General features: G+C 52.3%; 1 protein-coding gene across 5 annotated transcripts in view; it reads right to left on the reverse strand.

Moving 5' to 3' along the window:
- Positions 1–533: 533 nt before the first annotated feature.
- The window catches only part of Zbtb7c (zinc finger and BTB domain containing 7C), a 299,886-nt gene continuing 282,986 nt past the window's right edge, over positions 534–17,433 (reverse strand). For all 5 annotated transcript variants that reach the window (XM_075968250.1, XM_075968249.1, XM_075968252.1 and 2 more), the window contains 2 exons: positions 8,770–9,993; positions 534–3,446 (listed from right to left, as the gene is read on the reverse strand). In XM_075968250.1, the coding sequence (XP_075824365.1) occupies positions 2,795–3,446; positions 8,770–9,977 (1,860 nt within the window). In that variant the 5' untranslated portion in view covers positions 9,978–9,993 and the 3' untranslated portion in view covers positions 534–2,794. The remainder of the gene's footprint in view (positions 3,447–8,769; positions 9,994–17,433) is intronic.

Raw genomic sequence — 17,433 nt, forward strand, 5'->3', positions numbered from 1 at the left:
GTCATGGTGCCAGGTTCAGAGCCCACTCCTCACAAGTAGCCTCATTCCTCTCGGGATAACTCCAGATTCAGGAAGCTAACTTCTGTTTGGACACCTAGACTCTTTCTTATTGGCTCAGGCTGGCCAAGCTCTAGAGAAACCGCTCACTTTTCCTCTAAACACTTCAGGTATGAAGGCTGAGGCAAGAGGAGGTCAGTAAGTTCAAGGCTAGTGAATGCCTTCCTCAAAAAACAAAGCACCCCCCCTCACTAGCCTTTAAGGAATTTGAGCCAAAAGAGATGGTTCAGCAATTGGTCCAGAGGACCTGGGTTTGATTCAGAACACCCACACGGCAGCTCACAACCATCTTTAACTCTAGTTCCAGGGGATCTAGTGCCCTCTTCTGGCTTCCATGGGTACCAGGCATGCACACGGTACACAGACATACGTGTAGGCAAAACTCATACACATAAAAAAAAACTTTTTTCAATAAAAGAGTCAAAGGTTTGTGTTTTCTAAATGTCTTTGACATTCAAGTTGCCCCGCTCTGTGGTCTAAACTGTAAGCAAGGAACTTCTGTAGACTGTCCTGTGACCTTCGGGTAGTCACATCTCACAGAAGTGCCACTCTCAATAGCATTCAGTCAAGATCAGTTAATATTATTTAATAAATAGGCCAGAAAATTAGCTGAGCATTTCTGGGCAGGATGCGGCGTGCGACCAAAGTCATGGAAGATTGTCCCTTGAATCACTAAGGCAAACTGTTGTGTGTCGTTATACATAGAAGCGTCACATAAAAAGAGTCATAAATAGAAAAAATTCCAAAGTTCTCCCACAGACAGACAGGGACGTCAGAAACATAAAAATAAAAATAATAAAGAAATTAAAACGGAACACACCCGCCCCTCCCCCACAGCCCATTTGTTTCAAGTGCTCGATGATACAGTACTCCACATCTTTGGATATTTTACAATGTACAACTCCAAGCTGCAGCCCAGAAGACAAACGGACAAACGACAAAAGGAACTGAAGCGGGCATCTGAAAAAGGGAATTTATAAGAAGTCGTTACCTTTACAAAATAAAAACCAGAGCCTGACACCACTGCCTTCCCCTGGGTTCCTCTGCTGCCTGAGTCCGGTTCCACTGCTGTCCCTCGGCTGATGGGACCGAGAGTGCATATTGGCAGATGGGTCCAGAAACAAGTCTGAGCTGCAACAGGGATCTGAGAGGCAGCAGCCCCAGCAGGTGACGAGGATGAGGTATCTGAGGAAAATCCACCTGATGGACTGCGGTCTGGTGGTGCCGGCAGTCCACGGCCTCTCTTGGGAGCTTCTGGAGGGACAGAGTCTTCTGTCTTCTCTGGCCTTTTTGTTTGTGTTTGTACAGGATAAAGCCAAGGCGATCAATACAGGAAGAACTGAGTCTCATGTACCCACAGCACAGGGCTCTGGAACTCCAGGCCTAAGCCTTCCAAGCAGGCAGATTCTTCTCTCTGGGATCTCAAGAAACCAATGCCATACCTTCTTGATATGGGCCAGCAAAATTGTCTAGCTACGACCAACCCCAGAGCCAGGCGACTGTGACCTGCTACCCAGAGGGCACCACAACCCAAAGGTTTCCCTTTGGTGAAATATAGAGGGGGATCAGTGACTCAAGCACAGTAGAAGGATGTCACCAGCAAACCCCAGGCCTGAAGACATCCCCTGGCACCCGCAATGAACCAAACAGATAAGCCCTGGATGGCTAGGTGCCACGACACTTGCAGGGATGGGGGAGGCAGGTAGGTGATGACTGTTAGGAGCTGGCCCCATCCCTCGAGTGTTAACTCAAGGAGACTGAACTCCAGAGGGCATGTGGGGGTGGGCAAATGCTCTGCCCAGGGGTATCCAGATATGACTGTGGCCTGCCAGTAAATGGGACAGAATTTAGGGTTCCTGGAGTTGCCTCTGGGTATTGAAAGCCATGAACCTATCTTTCTATGTCGTCCCTATCTAGTTTTGCCAGGTCTCACCTGAAGTGCTGATTTCCACGTGGAGCGATGGAACCAAGTCCTGTCAGATAGACTGTCTCCCGGTGACTCCCGGGGTGCTAAACGTCTACCTGTCTGGGGACATTGTTTCTAGGAACAGGTGTGACTACATATGGAGGAGAGGGAGGGGAATGTGACCACCCCCTTTCACAGCAGGGTGACTCTGAGGCACAGAGGGTTGACCTGCCCACGGTCACAGGACAAGCCAATTTGAAATGGGCTTGCTCCACGCCAGCTTCTAGCTGCGGGAGGCTTTTCTGCCCAGTGCGATGGTCTTTCCCCGTGGCTGGAAAGCATTGCTCAATTGGATCCGGGACCTCTAAGCTGAAACCTGACTGGGATGAAAGCAGGGGTGGGAGGGACTCCCCTATAGGGCAGTATGGCTCAACCAAGGCGCCTGGCCAGGACACGGTCCTCATGCTGGATCCCCCTGGCTTGCCTTCTGGCAGAGAGCTCCCCTCCTCACAGCCCCATACCGGAGCACAATGCTCCCGGCACCAGCCGGAGACTTCTGAGACAAGACACCCTGTGTGTTTCTATGTGAATCAGAGTCGGCCAGGGAGAGGTAGGGTCTCCCAACCCTTAGGAAAGAGATGTCCAGCTCCGACTCCAGCAAAAGGGAGGCGATGCTCTCACAGAGCAGGCAAAGAGCAACGTAGCTAAAATGTATTTTCTTATTTTCCCTTTGTGTTTGCAAACTAGAAAGTTCAGATCCCCTGGGTGGGGCAGGGCGGGCCTTAGAGGAACTTGAGACAGGGTCTGGGACTGGTGTGGACCAGGACCAGCCTAGTTATTGGCTTCAGACATGGAGGCCACGTGGTTGAGACCAGTGAGCCCAGGCAGGCTGGCCAGGCCTGTGGCCCAGGGGTCGGGCAATGGGAAGTAGGGCCGTGTGGCGGCCACGTTCTCCGCCAGTGCCAGGGCCAGGAGGCCACCTGCGTTCCTCTCGGCCTCCAGCTGCGCACGTCCAAACAGCTTCATCTGCGTCTCCTCGAACTGCCGCTCCAGCTCCTGCAGGCTCAGGGCGCCCTTGGGTGCCGCTAGGAAGTGCTTGGCAGGGCTGGGGCCAGGGAGGCACACCGCTGCGCCACCCAGGTGGCCCCCCACGTCGCCCAGCGTGGGTGGCATTACGAAGGCGGCCTTGTCGGGCGTGGGACCACCTGGCCCGAAGAGCAGGCTGGCGGCCCTCCAGGCGGCGGGCTTACGGCCGCGCCGGGGTCGTGCCATGCGGCAACTCTGTCGCTTGATGTGGCGGTGCAGGTGATCGGAACGCGTGAAGCTCTTGTAGCAGAATTCGCACTGGTAGGGCCTCACGCCTGTGTGGATGCGCATGTGATTCTTGAGGTCATAGTTGTGCACGAACTTGGCATTGCAGTGAATGCACAGGTAGGGCCGTTCCCCCGTGTGTTTGCGCATGTGGATCTTCAGCTTGTCCTGCCTGCAACACAGAAGCCAGGATTTAGTCCATGAGTGGGATGCAGGTGCCCACTCTTCACGTTGTTTCCTACTTTGGAACGGGCTTCCTGTATCCATGCTGCCAATCCAGGAGTGGGGCTCGTCCTAAGATCGACCTCCAACTTCTGCCCGAGCATCTGCCTCACCTCTGGATTAAAGCAGGACAGAGTCGTCTCCTGAAAGACATCCCGCCACTCCCTTTACACAGGTTCTAAGTGAGAATCTCCCATTGATTTTTAGGGGCCGGCCTCACATCCTGGAAGACAGTCTTGCTGGAGAGAGAGGTCAGCAATCTGGTCTCAGTCCTTTCATGGTGAAGGGCCTCCTGAAGCAGGATGCCCTTGGACCTCTGCCCCCAGGTCCACACCAGCCCTGGTCCTCCGCAGTCTTCTGGAGACTCCAGAAGCCTAGCACACCTGGCTGAGAGCACCTCGGTGTGGTTTCTCACCTAAGCCCCAGGCTCTGCTCTTTGCAGAGGGTTCAGGGTTTCTCAAAGAACCAGGTGCAGTAACAATGCAGCCTGATCTGGGGTAGAGCTCTGGGGTTAGAAGCGTTATTCAGAGGCAAGGCATGGGACCGGGTGGGGCTCCAGCTGCAGCCCCGCCATCCACTTGCTGGGTGACCTGAGGTGAGTTAGGTAAACTCCCTAGGCAAAGCTGAAGCTAGGGTCAGACTCAGGGTGTGCTTGAGTGGGCAGAAGTTCAAGGCCCTCCTGGGAGTCCTGAAATGAAAGCAGAGCTTCCAGTTTTGTTGTCTAAGGTCTGAGCACCCAGGACACCAGTATAGGGAGCATTTTGGCCTGACTGGTGGGGGCGCAGAGCTGGGGCGGGCTGTAGCATGTCCTTCCTGGCTCATGCTCCAGTTCTCCCAAAGTGGCTGGAGGCCAGGAGCACTGTGCGCCGTCTCCACCACCTCTTGCAGGTGGGGCTTGGGTGGTGTCTCTGCTCTAATTCCAGGTTGGGCTTTGAGGTCAGAGCAGATGTGGGAGTCCAAGGAGCCCTCCCTAAAAGTGTCCAGCTTTAATCCTGGACGGCAGGGTTTCTTCTGGCCACTAGAGGTCGCATGGAATCGCATTTAGAAAATAGTTTGCCAGGGTGGGTGCAAGGAAAAAGATAGTTGCTGTGGGCGCTGTTGTGTGTGTGTGTGTGTGTGTGTGTGTGTGTGTATGTGTGTGTGTGTGCCACGTGTGCAGAGCCAGCCCTCCCTCTGTGCTCCCTGGGGCTGAGATCCTCAGAGGTGGGAAGTGGGACTAGCAGGGGAGGCTGGGAAGAAAGGGGTGTGGTACTCCAAGTGTCTTCAGGCCAGATTTTCCCCCCTTCTACAACCTCCAACAACCCTGGCCTGCACAGTTACATGCTGTGACTTCCCAGCCACCAGCAGCATATGCCCAGTGGTATCTGCCACCTAAGTGGCTGAGTGTTCAGTGTGAAGGGGACCCAGGGAGCCCTTGGCTAGTGGATCTCTCCTGAGCAAGCATGAGAGTCATTACCAAGACCCGAGACACCTGTGAGCTGAACATCCCTTTAAGGTAGGTCCCCTAAGGGACAAAGAGAGAGTGGCAACAGAAGGCAAGGCCTCGTATGTCCAAGGTCCCGGGTTCAATTCTCAGCACTGGAGGAAGAAAGAACAAATCTAAACCCAAGCCCCGAACCAGACAAGAGTTAGCTGCTCTTCTGGTTGGTGGTCTCATACCTGGCTGCATGTCTTCCGCTGTGGGAGATTAAGACTCACACTTACATGTCTATGGCCCTGCAAGGCCCTGCATTTGCTGGCAAGGGAGGACACCTGTTTAGTGGTGGCATGGACGTGCTATTTCCCGTCAAGGGCCTCCCTCCAAGTGTGCACACAGAAGTGTCTCCCCATGCTAGGAGCCAGAAAACACATGTGCACGGACACACACGTCCTGGTGTGTGAGGGAAGGGACACACGATAAGGGACAGCCTCCACGCCGATCATCACTATGGCTGTGTGCTCACAGTGGACCGTCTATCCCTCCTGGTCTCTCTGAAACCATTAAAGACCAACCCTCCAGGCACCGAGGGCAGAGACAGCAGCAATGGGCCCACAGCTCCCTTGCCTCTGCTATTTGTATGGAATCTGGGAAACTGGCAGCAGCCTTAGGGAATACCTGCTTTATGACTTCGAGTATCACCTTGGGAAGCATGGCCTGGTGATGGCAGGAGATTGGGTAAGGGCACACAGCTGGGCAGAAGTCCAACTGGTCCAACCCTAGGCTTCCTGATGACCACCCGAAGCTCTTTCCAAAGTGCTATGACCTGCAAGTCGAGGAGCCTGGTGGTCACTCCTTTGTTGACTGACTAGTGACGAGAACTCCCCAGTCTCTCAGAACACAATGTTTTCTAATATTGATTTGTGTGTGTGTGTGTGTATGTGTGTACATGTCTGCACACAAATGTGTGCATGTCTGGACGATCATTCCTCTGCTATTGTGAGCATGTGGAGGCCAGAAGACACCTTTTTGGGAGCCAGTTTCTCCTCTTCTATCATGTGGATTCCGAGGAGCAAACTCAGTTTCTCAGTACCAAGGGGTGGCTTAGCTTGCAGGAACTCTGGGAATTACAGGTCTGGAGGCAGCCACCCTGTTGAAGAACCTCTGCATGGGGAGGAGGGGAAGGTGTAATGACTGGTGGCCAGGGACCTCAGCCCCAAAACAAATCCTCATGGAAAGGCTGTAGGGGAACTGGTTACAGAGAGGATCACAGGAAAATCTCACCCTGGCAGGTCAAGGCCAGGGCATTGGATGGATGGCTTTTGGCTGGGCAGGAAAGGATTCTTTCAGGGTAGCTCTGGGGAGGGCAGCAAGCAAAGGCCCGGTGGTTCTGAAGAATGTGACTGGGAGTCTCAGTCCACGTGAGAAAGTCCCCGATGGGAGTCTGGATTCCAGCAACATCTCCTCTGCAGTTCCTGCCCCTGACCTTGGAGAGCAGCTCCCAAAGCCTGTCTGATCTTGTTCAGAAGGGTCAGGGGAGTGGGAACCAAGAGAGGGGAGGTGAGATGGGGGCTGGAATGTAGTTGCTACAGACAGGCCTCCAGCCCAGATGGCTGTCATCTTGCATAGGAGGAGGAGTAACTCCAGGGCAGGCAGGGTTAGAGCCTGATAACCAGAAACTCTAGGGCTGAGCTGACCTGGAGGGATAGGAGGACTGAACACACAGAGGCCACACAAAGTGGCCTCCAGGAATTTGTTGGGAGGGAACATTCTGGAATTTCATTCTTCTATAAAAAAACAGCATTGTTGCCTGAACCCAGGAATCTCCCCTGGAGATCGCGCTTGTGTCTGGAGGGCTGTAAGTCTGTTTGCAGGGACTGAACAAGTCTAACGTTTTTGCTAGGACAGGCAGGGCCTGTAGTCTGGCCTAGACCTGCAGAGACACCCCCCCCCCCCGAGAAGGCTGTCTTGTGAGAGATGAGAGGGAGAGGCAGCAAGGAAGGAAGAAGAGGACTTGGGATCCTAGTAGCTCAATGTGGGGAACCCTGCGCTCCCCGAAGGGAGGGTTGTTCCCTTGGTCATTCTGCCCAGGGACAGGCACAGGAAGCTAGGGCAGAAGAACATAGTAGGACTGGGAACCAACAGCTCACAGGCTTTGACACCTTCCCCTGGGGGCCGGACTCTCAGGCAGGAACAAAGTGGGGGAATCCACTTGAGCTTAGTTTCCTGTGAACTCTGGCTTATCTCTCTGTTGCTCCACGCTTTAGCTAAGCCTTACCCAGGTGTTAGGCCAGCTGGCCCTGTGGAGCCCAGTGAATTCAGGGCAAGAGAGGAGTGGCGTTAGGGACAGTGTAACTCAACAGGATTTCAGTGTGCTGGGACATATCGGGACAGCCAGGGGGAGTTGGATCTGGGAGTTTGGATTCCAGCTGCCCAGGGAGATAACGTCCGGATCTCAGGGCTGCTGTGGCAATCGGCCAAGAGGAAGCACACACAACTGGGGGAGACTGTCCCTCCAAGCGCCCTGGAAGAATCCAGGACAGATTCTGCTGTGGTTTCTTTCCCCGAAGTAGCTTGGAAACCCTCAGTGTTGTCCCTCAGGGCAGTCACCAGATTCCCTGCCTCACCATTTCAGCAAAGCCACGATCACCTGAACACATCTCTCAAGCCCTTCCTCAGCTATTTCAAATAGAGCTTCCTGCCGCCCAGGACAGCAGCCCCTGTCACTTTCTAGGATTTGCCTTGTTTTCTCCTGAAAGAGGCACATTTAATAGGGTGACATGGTGCAGGACTCAAAAGTTCACGCCATCTATGGAGGCCAAGGCTTTATGCTTCCTGTGAAAACCCAAAGGAATAAAATTCCAAGAAACGCTGTTAGAATAAATGGGTCTGTTAAGACAAGTCCTTTAAACCCACAGTGACAGTGGGAAAGGGCCTAGTTCGGTAAACCATGGCTGTACGGCGGCAGCAATAGGCTTTGTCACACCAGTCACACTGAAATGACGCGAGGGCCACTCATCAGAACAATTCCACTGTGGCCTCTAGCTGAGAAGATCTGCCATATATAGGGACACTGATGGTGGCAACAGGCCATACAAAAAGTAGCCTTTGAAACCTAGCCGGGCATAGTTATGAATCCATTTCCCCCTCGCCCCCCGCCCCCCGCCTATTGGTTTTGATTACAAAAGTCATGGCCCAAAACAGTACATAACACACATTTGCTGAATGGGATGATGTTCCTGAAAGACGACAGGCTTACGATGTGATGATTTCAGATCACAAGCTATCCTCCGGCAATGTGGAGAAATAGGAAGGAACCTGATAAGAGGCCCGTCATATCAGGAGGATGGAAAGGGTCCACACGGGCCTCTGCAGTCTCCTATGTGTAGACTTCACTGTCGCAGAAGCCCTGGCATCCCAGTCCCACCTCTGGGACTGTCCAGCTGCACCTAGGAGCAGCCAGCTAGCCAGGGGCAGAGTCTGGGAAACACTGGCTCCAAGCACACAGAAACCACTTCACTACGGTTTGCTGCTGTTCCTATGGAGCGCAGGGCCCACCTGTCATGGGCCCTGCCTAGCTCCTGGGTTCTTCTTCCCAGCATAGCCCTGCTCCGACCTGTTTTTATGTCTCGGGCTTTATCCCAACACCATATTTGAAAAAAAAAAAACAACACAAGAGTTTAGTTCCTAAAACGGGGTTGAAATCATTGCACCAGGTAGTGCCTAGCATCATGCCGAGCAGTGAGCCCGGCGGGCGCGTGCTCTCCCTCCCTTGGCCTCTGCACTCCTCTCCATCCTTCCCCCACAGCCTCCGGTCCCTCGCCCCCTGCTGCCCCCGTCTCCCGCGGCTGCGCACCTGGTGAAGCGGACCTCGCAGATGCTGCACATGTACGGCTTCTCCCCGGTGTGGGTCCTCATGTGCCGGGGCAGCTTCCCGGCCCCCATGATGACCTTGTGGCAAATGGGGCACTGCTGAGAGGCCTTGGGCTTCAGCTTGCGCTCCTCCACCAGCGGCCAGGGTGGGAAGAGGCTCCCCAGGTGGGTGGCACTCAGGAAGTTGAGATAGGCACCGTAGTCATTCTCTGCCTTGATGGGGCCCAGGGGCCCACCAGGCAGGTCAGGAAACATGTCCTTGAAGAAATCGCTAGGGAAGGGAGGGGGCGGGGGCGGGCCTAGCTCCTCCTTCTCCTCCTCCTTGATTTTGCGGTTCTTGATGACTAGATCCAGTGGCCCACTGTCCATGGGCTGCTCGGGCAGCTGAGCAAAGGCACCAAAGTCCCCTGGCCAGAGGTGTGGGAAGAATTCTGGGGCAAACGGAGATAAGGAGGGTCTTCTGTCAGGGATGTTGGCTTTGGGGTACAAGTTCTCCCTCAGTAGAGATTCAATGGAGAAGTCCCGTATCACTCCCAGATGGCCAGGGCTGCCAGGCTGGAAGGCGTCGGGGAAGTCCCTGGGTGTGTCTGAATAGTCCTTCTCTGTGAGATGGTCCGCCTTGGAGGGGCTTTGGGGGCAGTTGATGTCTTGGGGGTCAGGCAAGTTTTCCTGGTCAGCAAAGTCCTCTGTGTCATCCTCCTCCTCTTCCTCTTCCTCCTCTTCCTCCTCCTCCTCATCTTCCTCATCATCGTCATCTTCGTCATCGTCCTCCTCCTCCTTGTCCTCCTCACCACCGTTGCCGCCGGGCTCCATGATCTCCAGGCACACATTCACAATGCATTGGATCTCCAGCATCCTGGCAGCATTGAGGATGTGCTTGACGTTGGAGGCGGTGATGGTGAGTGTGGAGGTGTAGGCAAACTCCAGGATGGCGGCTAGAGCCTCCGGCTGGACAAAGTCAATCTCATAGACATAGGGCTGGCTGGCCAGGCTGCCGGCCGTGAAGAGCTTCTTGAAATACTTGCTGCATGCAGCCAACACCGAGCGGTGCGTTCGGTACTCCTGCTCCTGAACCACCAGCAGCACGTCGCACAGCAGCCCCGCATGCCGCTGCTCGTTGAGACTGCACAGCACCTCACTGCTGTGGTTGGGGAAAGGGATGCCGATAAGTTCATCGATGTCATTGGCCATGTTCTCAGCCAGAGCCCTGCAGGGACAACAGAAAGGGAGATCAGTTAATGGGCGCGGCTGGTTGAGGACCCATGTCCAGGACCAAGCCTTACCTGTAAGTCACACCCAGCTCAGGCTGGGGTTCCTGCACCTTAAGACCCTTGGAGTTAGCATCTTACCAGGCAGTGCACATCACCTGTTTAGGAAAAGCCGCTGAAACCTCTGTGGGCGTGATTTGCAGAATTCTGCTTTGTTAATACGGACTTGGAGAATGCCGGGATGATGGACATCACGAACGTAGGGGTGGGAACCTCTGCATGGTGGCATTCTGCTCTCACATGGGACTGCTTAGTGCTTCTGCTGAGGGATGCTCACAAGGCCCCCGCTGGGGAAGCATTCTCATGTTTTACAGAAGCTGCCAGAAGCCTCAACTCAACTTGGTGGTCCTGAACAGGGGCACAGTAGCATAGTTTGCCCCCTGAGCTTGCTGCTGGCTTTTACTATGCCTGACGGAGTTTCTTTTATTTGCCTTCAGCAATTCTTTCCCTAGCATCCCATATGTATATGTGAGCCGTTTCTCTTGTAAGCAGGTATTTAAGGTCAATACAGATGTAGCACTTTGTTGATTACTTTCTCATGTCTGTCGGTTGACCTCACAGCCCTTTAAAGCCTGCAGGAGACAGTTGGCCGAGGCTTCCTGACAGTATGGATGGCCCCTGACTGACAATGATCTGATATAGGGACTTCTGATTTTATAATAATGCAAAGGGCACTCATACAGTCATTCTGTTTACCTCTTCCAGTACAACAAGCTATGAGATATTTGGTATTTTTATTATAAACTTGGTTTGCACTCAGTGATTTGGCTTAGCACAGGCGAACGTAGTGCTCTGAGAATGTCCAAGGCAGGCTTTGGCAGAAGGTCAAGCATATTAAATACACTTTAAATTTAAAATTATGATTATTATTGTGTTTGTGTGCATCGGTGTGCATGCCACGAGTTTATGTGGAGGTCAGAGGACAATTACGTTGTCTCCCTTTCTACTTTTATGTGGTTCCAGGGATCAAACTCAACTCTCCAGGCTAAAATGAAAAATAGCGACCATTGCAAAAGCAGATAAGGCTGGGGAGAAAATGGGTTACTCACACACTGCTAGGGAAGGCAGAATGGTCCACCCCGTCTGCAAAGCACTGCGAGTGTTTTTAAAGAGTTAGCTACCCAACGACCACTTGATCTGGCAGAGGCACATTTGCCCCAGAGTAAAACCAAGGGAAAACCGAGAGTGAGTCTGGTGATTGCCCTGAACCGGAACCCACACGGATATTCTTCATTAGGTGGTCGGCTGGGCATACTCTAGAGCGTCAGATCCTCCGTGCCCCACTCAGCAGTGAAACGGAGCTCTCTGATACTCGGCTACACTCGGCAGCTTGGATGCGTCTCCAGGGAGTCTTAAGGAGTGCACAGAGCCAATCCCCAAACACAGGCTTCCTGTATAGCACCCTTGAAACTACCACTTCACAGAAGCGGAGAATGGGTGAGGGGTGCCAGCAGCAAGTAGGGGGTACTGGTGGGAGGGGAGGGAGTGTGGCTATAAAGGAACACTGGCAGGGTGGACCCTGTGTGCCGGAACTGTTCTGTGTCCATAGAGGTCAGTATATTGGATGCCTTGAAAATGGTTTTGAAAGTGTACCAGGATGGGAAGCCACGGGAAGGGTACAGTGGAGTCCTTTATATGATCTCTTACAAGCATGTGCGAAAGGATCCCCAAAGAAAAATTTAATTTAAAAAAGCATAGGAAACAACCTAGGACCGTCTATGTGGCCAAATAGTAGGTGTGTCCCTCAAGGCCACCCTGCTTTAGGAAGATGGATTTGTGGGCAGTTTGGATGGTGTCTGCAGGGCAGGGTCTCTGAGACATGGGTTAGAATGGGGGCCTCAAGGCTGTGCTGTATGTAAGTCTAACCACGTGGAGGTACGTTTAGTGTGACCTTCTGTGTACGAGCAAGGGGAACTGAGGACACCTGTCCCAGAGTCCCAGCTCCCTTCTTCAGATATTGAGGATTGCGAGAACATTGGAAGGCCAAGAGAGGCCCATCTGGCTCGAGCTTAACCACGGGTTTCTCGGATGAGGACTCAGGCCCTCATCTTTCCTCAGGCCTGGCTTTCCTTTGAGTGTTATCGTGACTTCTGTGTCACCGATGAAGAGTACCGAGCATGCAAAGACAATCACACAGATGAGGGAGGTGCCAAAATCTGCACAGGCAGCTTGGCTTTCCCTGGTCTGTGTTAGCCACATGCGCCTGCCTCAGGCAGCAAAGGTATCTACGCATGCGCAGGATCTCTTGCTGCCACATTCAGAGACCGCAGGGATATTTGAAATGGAGGGAAACCCTGGGGATGGCAGGGATGAGTGGTGCCGCCTTCTAGGGAGGCTGGGCAGGCTGGAACAGCTTCAGGAGCATGGGCCCCTTCAGAATCTGCCTTTCTCACAGTCTAGGGGAGGGGCTTCTTCATGATCCCTGGGAAGAAACCTGCTAGCTCTCCAGGCAGCTTCCCAGCTCTTTCCCATGGTTCTTTCCAGGTAGTTTTGGCAAAGCTCTGCCAGGGAAAGAGTAAAAGAGATAGGAGATGAGGCTTGAGGCTTCATCAGGCTTTCCAAGCCCCCCCTTTTTATAGAGTCCTCTGTAACCCACACTGGCTTTGCCTTTGAATTCTCCAGCTTCCAACTCTCAAGTACTGGGATCACAGACACGTTCTGCTATGCCCAGTTTTATGGAGTGCGAGGGGTTGACTCCAGGGCTGTGTGCACGCTAAGCAAGCGCTCTGTCAATTGAGCCACCACTGATTCACCTTTGGACACTGCTGTGTTGTAGTATTTCAAGAGGATTCCGGCCAGTGTGGCTGACATTTGACCTCTGAATGAGGTCATGAAAGATACGGCTGTTTCAGCTTTGTTTTCTTGGCTGATCTAGGAAGGAAGCCATGGTGGGAAGATGCTCAAACAGAACCATGAAGTGGGCCATGCGGCAAGGGACTGAGGCTTCCGGTCGCTGCCAGTGCTACCTGACAGCCGCACAAGCGAGCCAACTTGAGAGCGGCCTTTCCAGTCCTCCCTCAGACCTTCTACCATGGCAGCCCCGGTGACATTTTGACTGTGCACAGCCTCATGGGAGATAGAACCAGAGCCACTCCTGAAGCCATGACCCACAGAAGATGAAAAACATTAAGCCTTCACACACCATAGCCTCTCCGTTTCAGAGTTGTTTGCTACATAGACAACTGATCGAGGAGCCCTGTTTGCGTTACAGACGTTCTATGTCTGGGACTTTTATTCTGATGTTTTCTGGTAGAGGATGATTGTACGTGTCAGCGTCAAGAAGTCCACGGGAGAGTGAATTTACCGAGGAACTGATACCTTGTTCTCATTCCCATAAAGCCACTGAAGGAGTAATTGGGCCCTGAGCCTCAGAAGGATGCACAGTCTTTCCTCTAAGTGAAAGCCAAGGTCGGTAGGATGCTGGAGAACAAGCAGCTAGAGAGAACCACAATTCCCTGAACACTAAAGACCTACACTATTAAATTTAGTAGTGTTTGGAAATGCTTCTCAAGTTCTTTGCCATTTCAGGACACAGCCAGTCTTGCAAATGTTTCATGCATACTTGAAAAATCTTATACTGTCTAGGTTTAGGAACTAATTATTATTTAATTTTTCCCCCTTTTTTGTTTTGTTTTGTGGCTCTGTTAAGAACTGAACCAGGGCCTGGGACATGCTGGGAAAGGGCTCTATCACTGAGTTACATTTCTGGCCCTACAAAATGTTCTGCATTCATAGTAATATTGTATATGATAGGTAAATATGTGATAAAATGCATAGGAATATCCCGCACAATAATTGGAGATTTATCACTTTCTCATACAGTGTTATTAAATTCTGCCTTATCTGCTCGAAGACTATTTTTTGGTCATATAAATTCATCAGTTCTCAGGGAGAATAGCCTCCTCCGCCCTCTTAGAGGAGCCAGAGCCTGTGACCAGGTAATACTGCTGTGTCTCACAGTGTGGTGAGCTGGTCCAAGGCCCCAGCCTGCCACGGTTTCTCACGATGCCTTCTTTGGGATCTGGAATCACGAAGAGGAAGCTATGGTTATGTGGCTGTAGGAGGCCTCTCCACCTCTCCTTGTGTCATTGGATGGCTACGAAGAGATCTGCTAATAGACATGACCGTGAAAAGCTTGGGAAGGGGTCACCAGGCTGGTGACCTCAGCGCTAAGGCTGCTATTCCGTCAGCCGCTTCTTTCTGTGTTTTGGTTCCTGACCTCTGCTCCACTCCAGGAAGAGATGGAATCATGGTAGCTCAGGGATGTTATTCTAGACAGAAGACTAACCTAGGGGTGAGGACAGGGAGGGGAACACTGTCTTCAGGAAGCAGATAGAGCCCCTTACCTCCCCCCCCATCTTATGTCTGTTCGCTGCCTCTTTGGGAAGAAGCATCTGGGAGCTTTACCTGGAGACCCTGAAATCCCCAGGCCTTGGGACAGCAGTGTCCCAAAGTGGATGCCTCCTTTCCCCCTCTTTCCTGCCTTAGCTTTGCATCCCTTCCCTCTGTTCCCTTGACCCGAGCCAGGGTGAAGACCAAAGCCAAGAATAACACCCAGGGAAAGCAAACACACGTGCATGCAAACTCCCAGCCACAAGCAGAGGCTTGATAAGGACTGTAAGCTTCCAGTGGGAAGGAAATGGCAAAGATGATTAGGAATAAAGGGCACAGGAGAGAGTGGGAGGGGAGCTCGGGCATGGAGGAAAGAGGAAATCAGGTATGATCACCATTCCAGAGAGCACCAGGCCTAACTTAGCAGGCCCTTGCTCTCTGCTCCAATGGAGGTTCCTGGAATTCAGGTGGGTCCAAATAACCGGTATTCAACTACCAAGTGAATGCCTACTCTTTCAGAGGGAGAACCGTGCTTCCTAGGCTCCTTTCCAAAAGGCCGAAAGCATCCCTGGTAGCCAGCACTGACCGTCACAGGCACCACTGCTACCATTATCCAGTGTCTGCCATATCTGAATCATCGCACCTCTAGCCCTTCCTCAACTGCACAGCGGCTACAGGTGTGTGCTCTTAGCATCATTCAAATGCCCAGGTAAAGGAGCGACTGCACAGGTAAAGGGAGAGATGAGCCCAAGGCCACACAGGTGGCAGCATGATCTGAACCTGGGCATGTTGCAAGTGCATGCCTTTGTCCTTTGCCATGCTTCTGCCTACCACATCTAGTTGGGAGACAGAGAAATCTGCGCTCTTCTCTCTGAAGGGCGGCTGTCTCTTGCCCAACAGTTTGAGTGGAGGCAGACCTGAGGGATGTGCATTAGATGGCTGAGACCCACACTTGTAGGGAACTAACGGTAGGGGTAGGAGGCTCAGGGCCCTGTGAAAGCGAGAGGCATGGAAAGAAAGGCATGGGACCTTGTGGGTGAATGAGCAGGATCTTTCCAGGATCCAGGCCTTATCTAAGCACTGGGGGATGGAGGGGTTTTATGGTACCCCAAAATAACCTACTTCATCTGAATCTGGAAGGTTTTGGATTTCTAAATTCCTTCCAAAAATGTGTTTAACCTTGATCCTGAGGTTCTCGGCCAGCTTGTTCTTAGAGGAGTCCAATACCAGGAGCTCACTGTGCTCTGAATTGGCCTGGTCTAACTTACATCATGGCTCTATGGCAGATAGGTTCTAGGACTTCAACTCTCCTCCTGGAGTGGTTTCCTCCCACAAGACAGATTGCTGTGAGGACCCCAAGGATGCGCACCTGCCTTCTGGAGCATTGCCAGTCTTTGCCAGTGCCAGCAAAGTGGAATCCAGGAAGGACAAATGCCCCAAACAGGGGTCTTGGCCAGATGGGACCAGAAGCCAACATACCTGCATAGCTTTGTAGAGGCCTATTCCCTTAAGGCACCTCCTGACAAGATTGAGAACAGCCTCCGTGAGTGCCCACACCCTTCCCAGCATGCAGCAGGCCCCATAACCTATCTCTTGTTCCAGGGATTCCTAAACCAACAAGGCAGGCAGGGCTTAGAGAAACATGTCCATTTTATAGACGATGAAAATGAGGCACACATGGGCGCTTAGGCCAAGGAGCACACAGAAAATTTTAGCTTCTGAGAGAACCAGAAGTGGGGTACTTTAATGCATAAGCATGTATGACCCCCATTAAACTGTGATAGCGAACAGAGGACCCTTGTCGGTATTCTCGGAAAGGCTCACACTGCACCCACTGCTACGCTTGGTTCGCTCATCTTGGAAATGGGGAAGTGTGTGTGCAGATCCAACGGCTTGGTGTAAGGGAACAAGCTGGCCTAGGGCAGCAGCAACGCTGAGTTTAGAGACCCCAAGATGACGTGTAGGGCAGACTCTGTTGCTTCTATGTCTGAATCATCCCGATTCACCAAGCCACGGCTGGGGAGATTCTGTATGAAGAGATCAGCTTAGCCTGTGTGTGTGTGTGTGGGGGGGGGTAGACTCAAGAGCTCCCACCCCTAACTGAAGAGCTTTGACAGATGCTGGCTGTGGGAGGCGGTAGCTCTTCTTCAGGGTGCCGCTCCTGGTAGGTTAACCATGCTCTAGTGGATAACCCCACACCCATGCGTTTATGGGCAACACACATTGGACTTGGTGAATAATTTTTAAAAAGAAGGGGACACAAAGTTGGGAGGGAATGGGCTCTAGAAAGAGTTAAGAGGAATGGAGGGGATATGATAAAAATGTATTATCACTCATATATGACAGTCTCAAAGAATCAAACCACTATATTAAAGTTAAAAAATTGAAAGATTGGCTCAGGGAAACAGAGGAGATAGTGAAGATGTCATTAATGGAGGTGGGGCAGCCTCAACATTCTGCCTGGAAACACGTGACACTTGAGCACAGCCGTGTCTGCCACTTATAAGATATCTTTTTTTTTATTGATTCTAGTCACATTTTCTATTGGTATTGTGATCCCCATTTGATAGGACTTGAGAGCCACTCAGCTAGAAAACAGTGAAGTACCACTGCTTTCTTGTCCTCCGTGGCTGCCTCCGTGGTGTGACTTTGAGGATAATTCTGTTACTAGGATCTGCAAGGCAAGTGCTTCTCCCAAGGGCTGCTCAGCTCAGCAAATCCAGGGTGCAGGATCATGTTTCCCTCTGTCAAAACCCCTAGGCAGGTGGCCCAGCCAGCAGGTTTCCTTTACACACACACTCCTCCCCCCCCCACCTTATACTCCCTTTCCCCCTGGTCTCCAGCCCTTAGCTCCTCCATGCCTGGAGCATGAAGGCCACCTGGTGGGATTAGCGACTGTAGTGCAGGGGATGGGTGCCCTGGAGGTAGGTGGACTACAGGCTTCCTCTGTAGACCCGCGGATGACTTTGGACAGTGACGAATGTGCCCTTTGAGCAGGTCTTTACTCTCCATGGTCTTCAGGAACTTAAGTAGGTAGTGGACTAGGT

Source organism: Microtus pennsylvanicus, chromosome 4 (assembly GCF_037038515.1).
Source record: "Microtus pennsylvanicus isolate mMicPen1 chromosome 4, mMicPen1.hap1, whole genome shotgun sequence".
NCBI classification, from domain to species: domain Eukaryota; kingdom Metazoa; phylum Chordata; class Mammalia; order Rodentia; family Cricetidae; genus Microtus; species Microtus pennsylvanicus.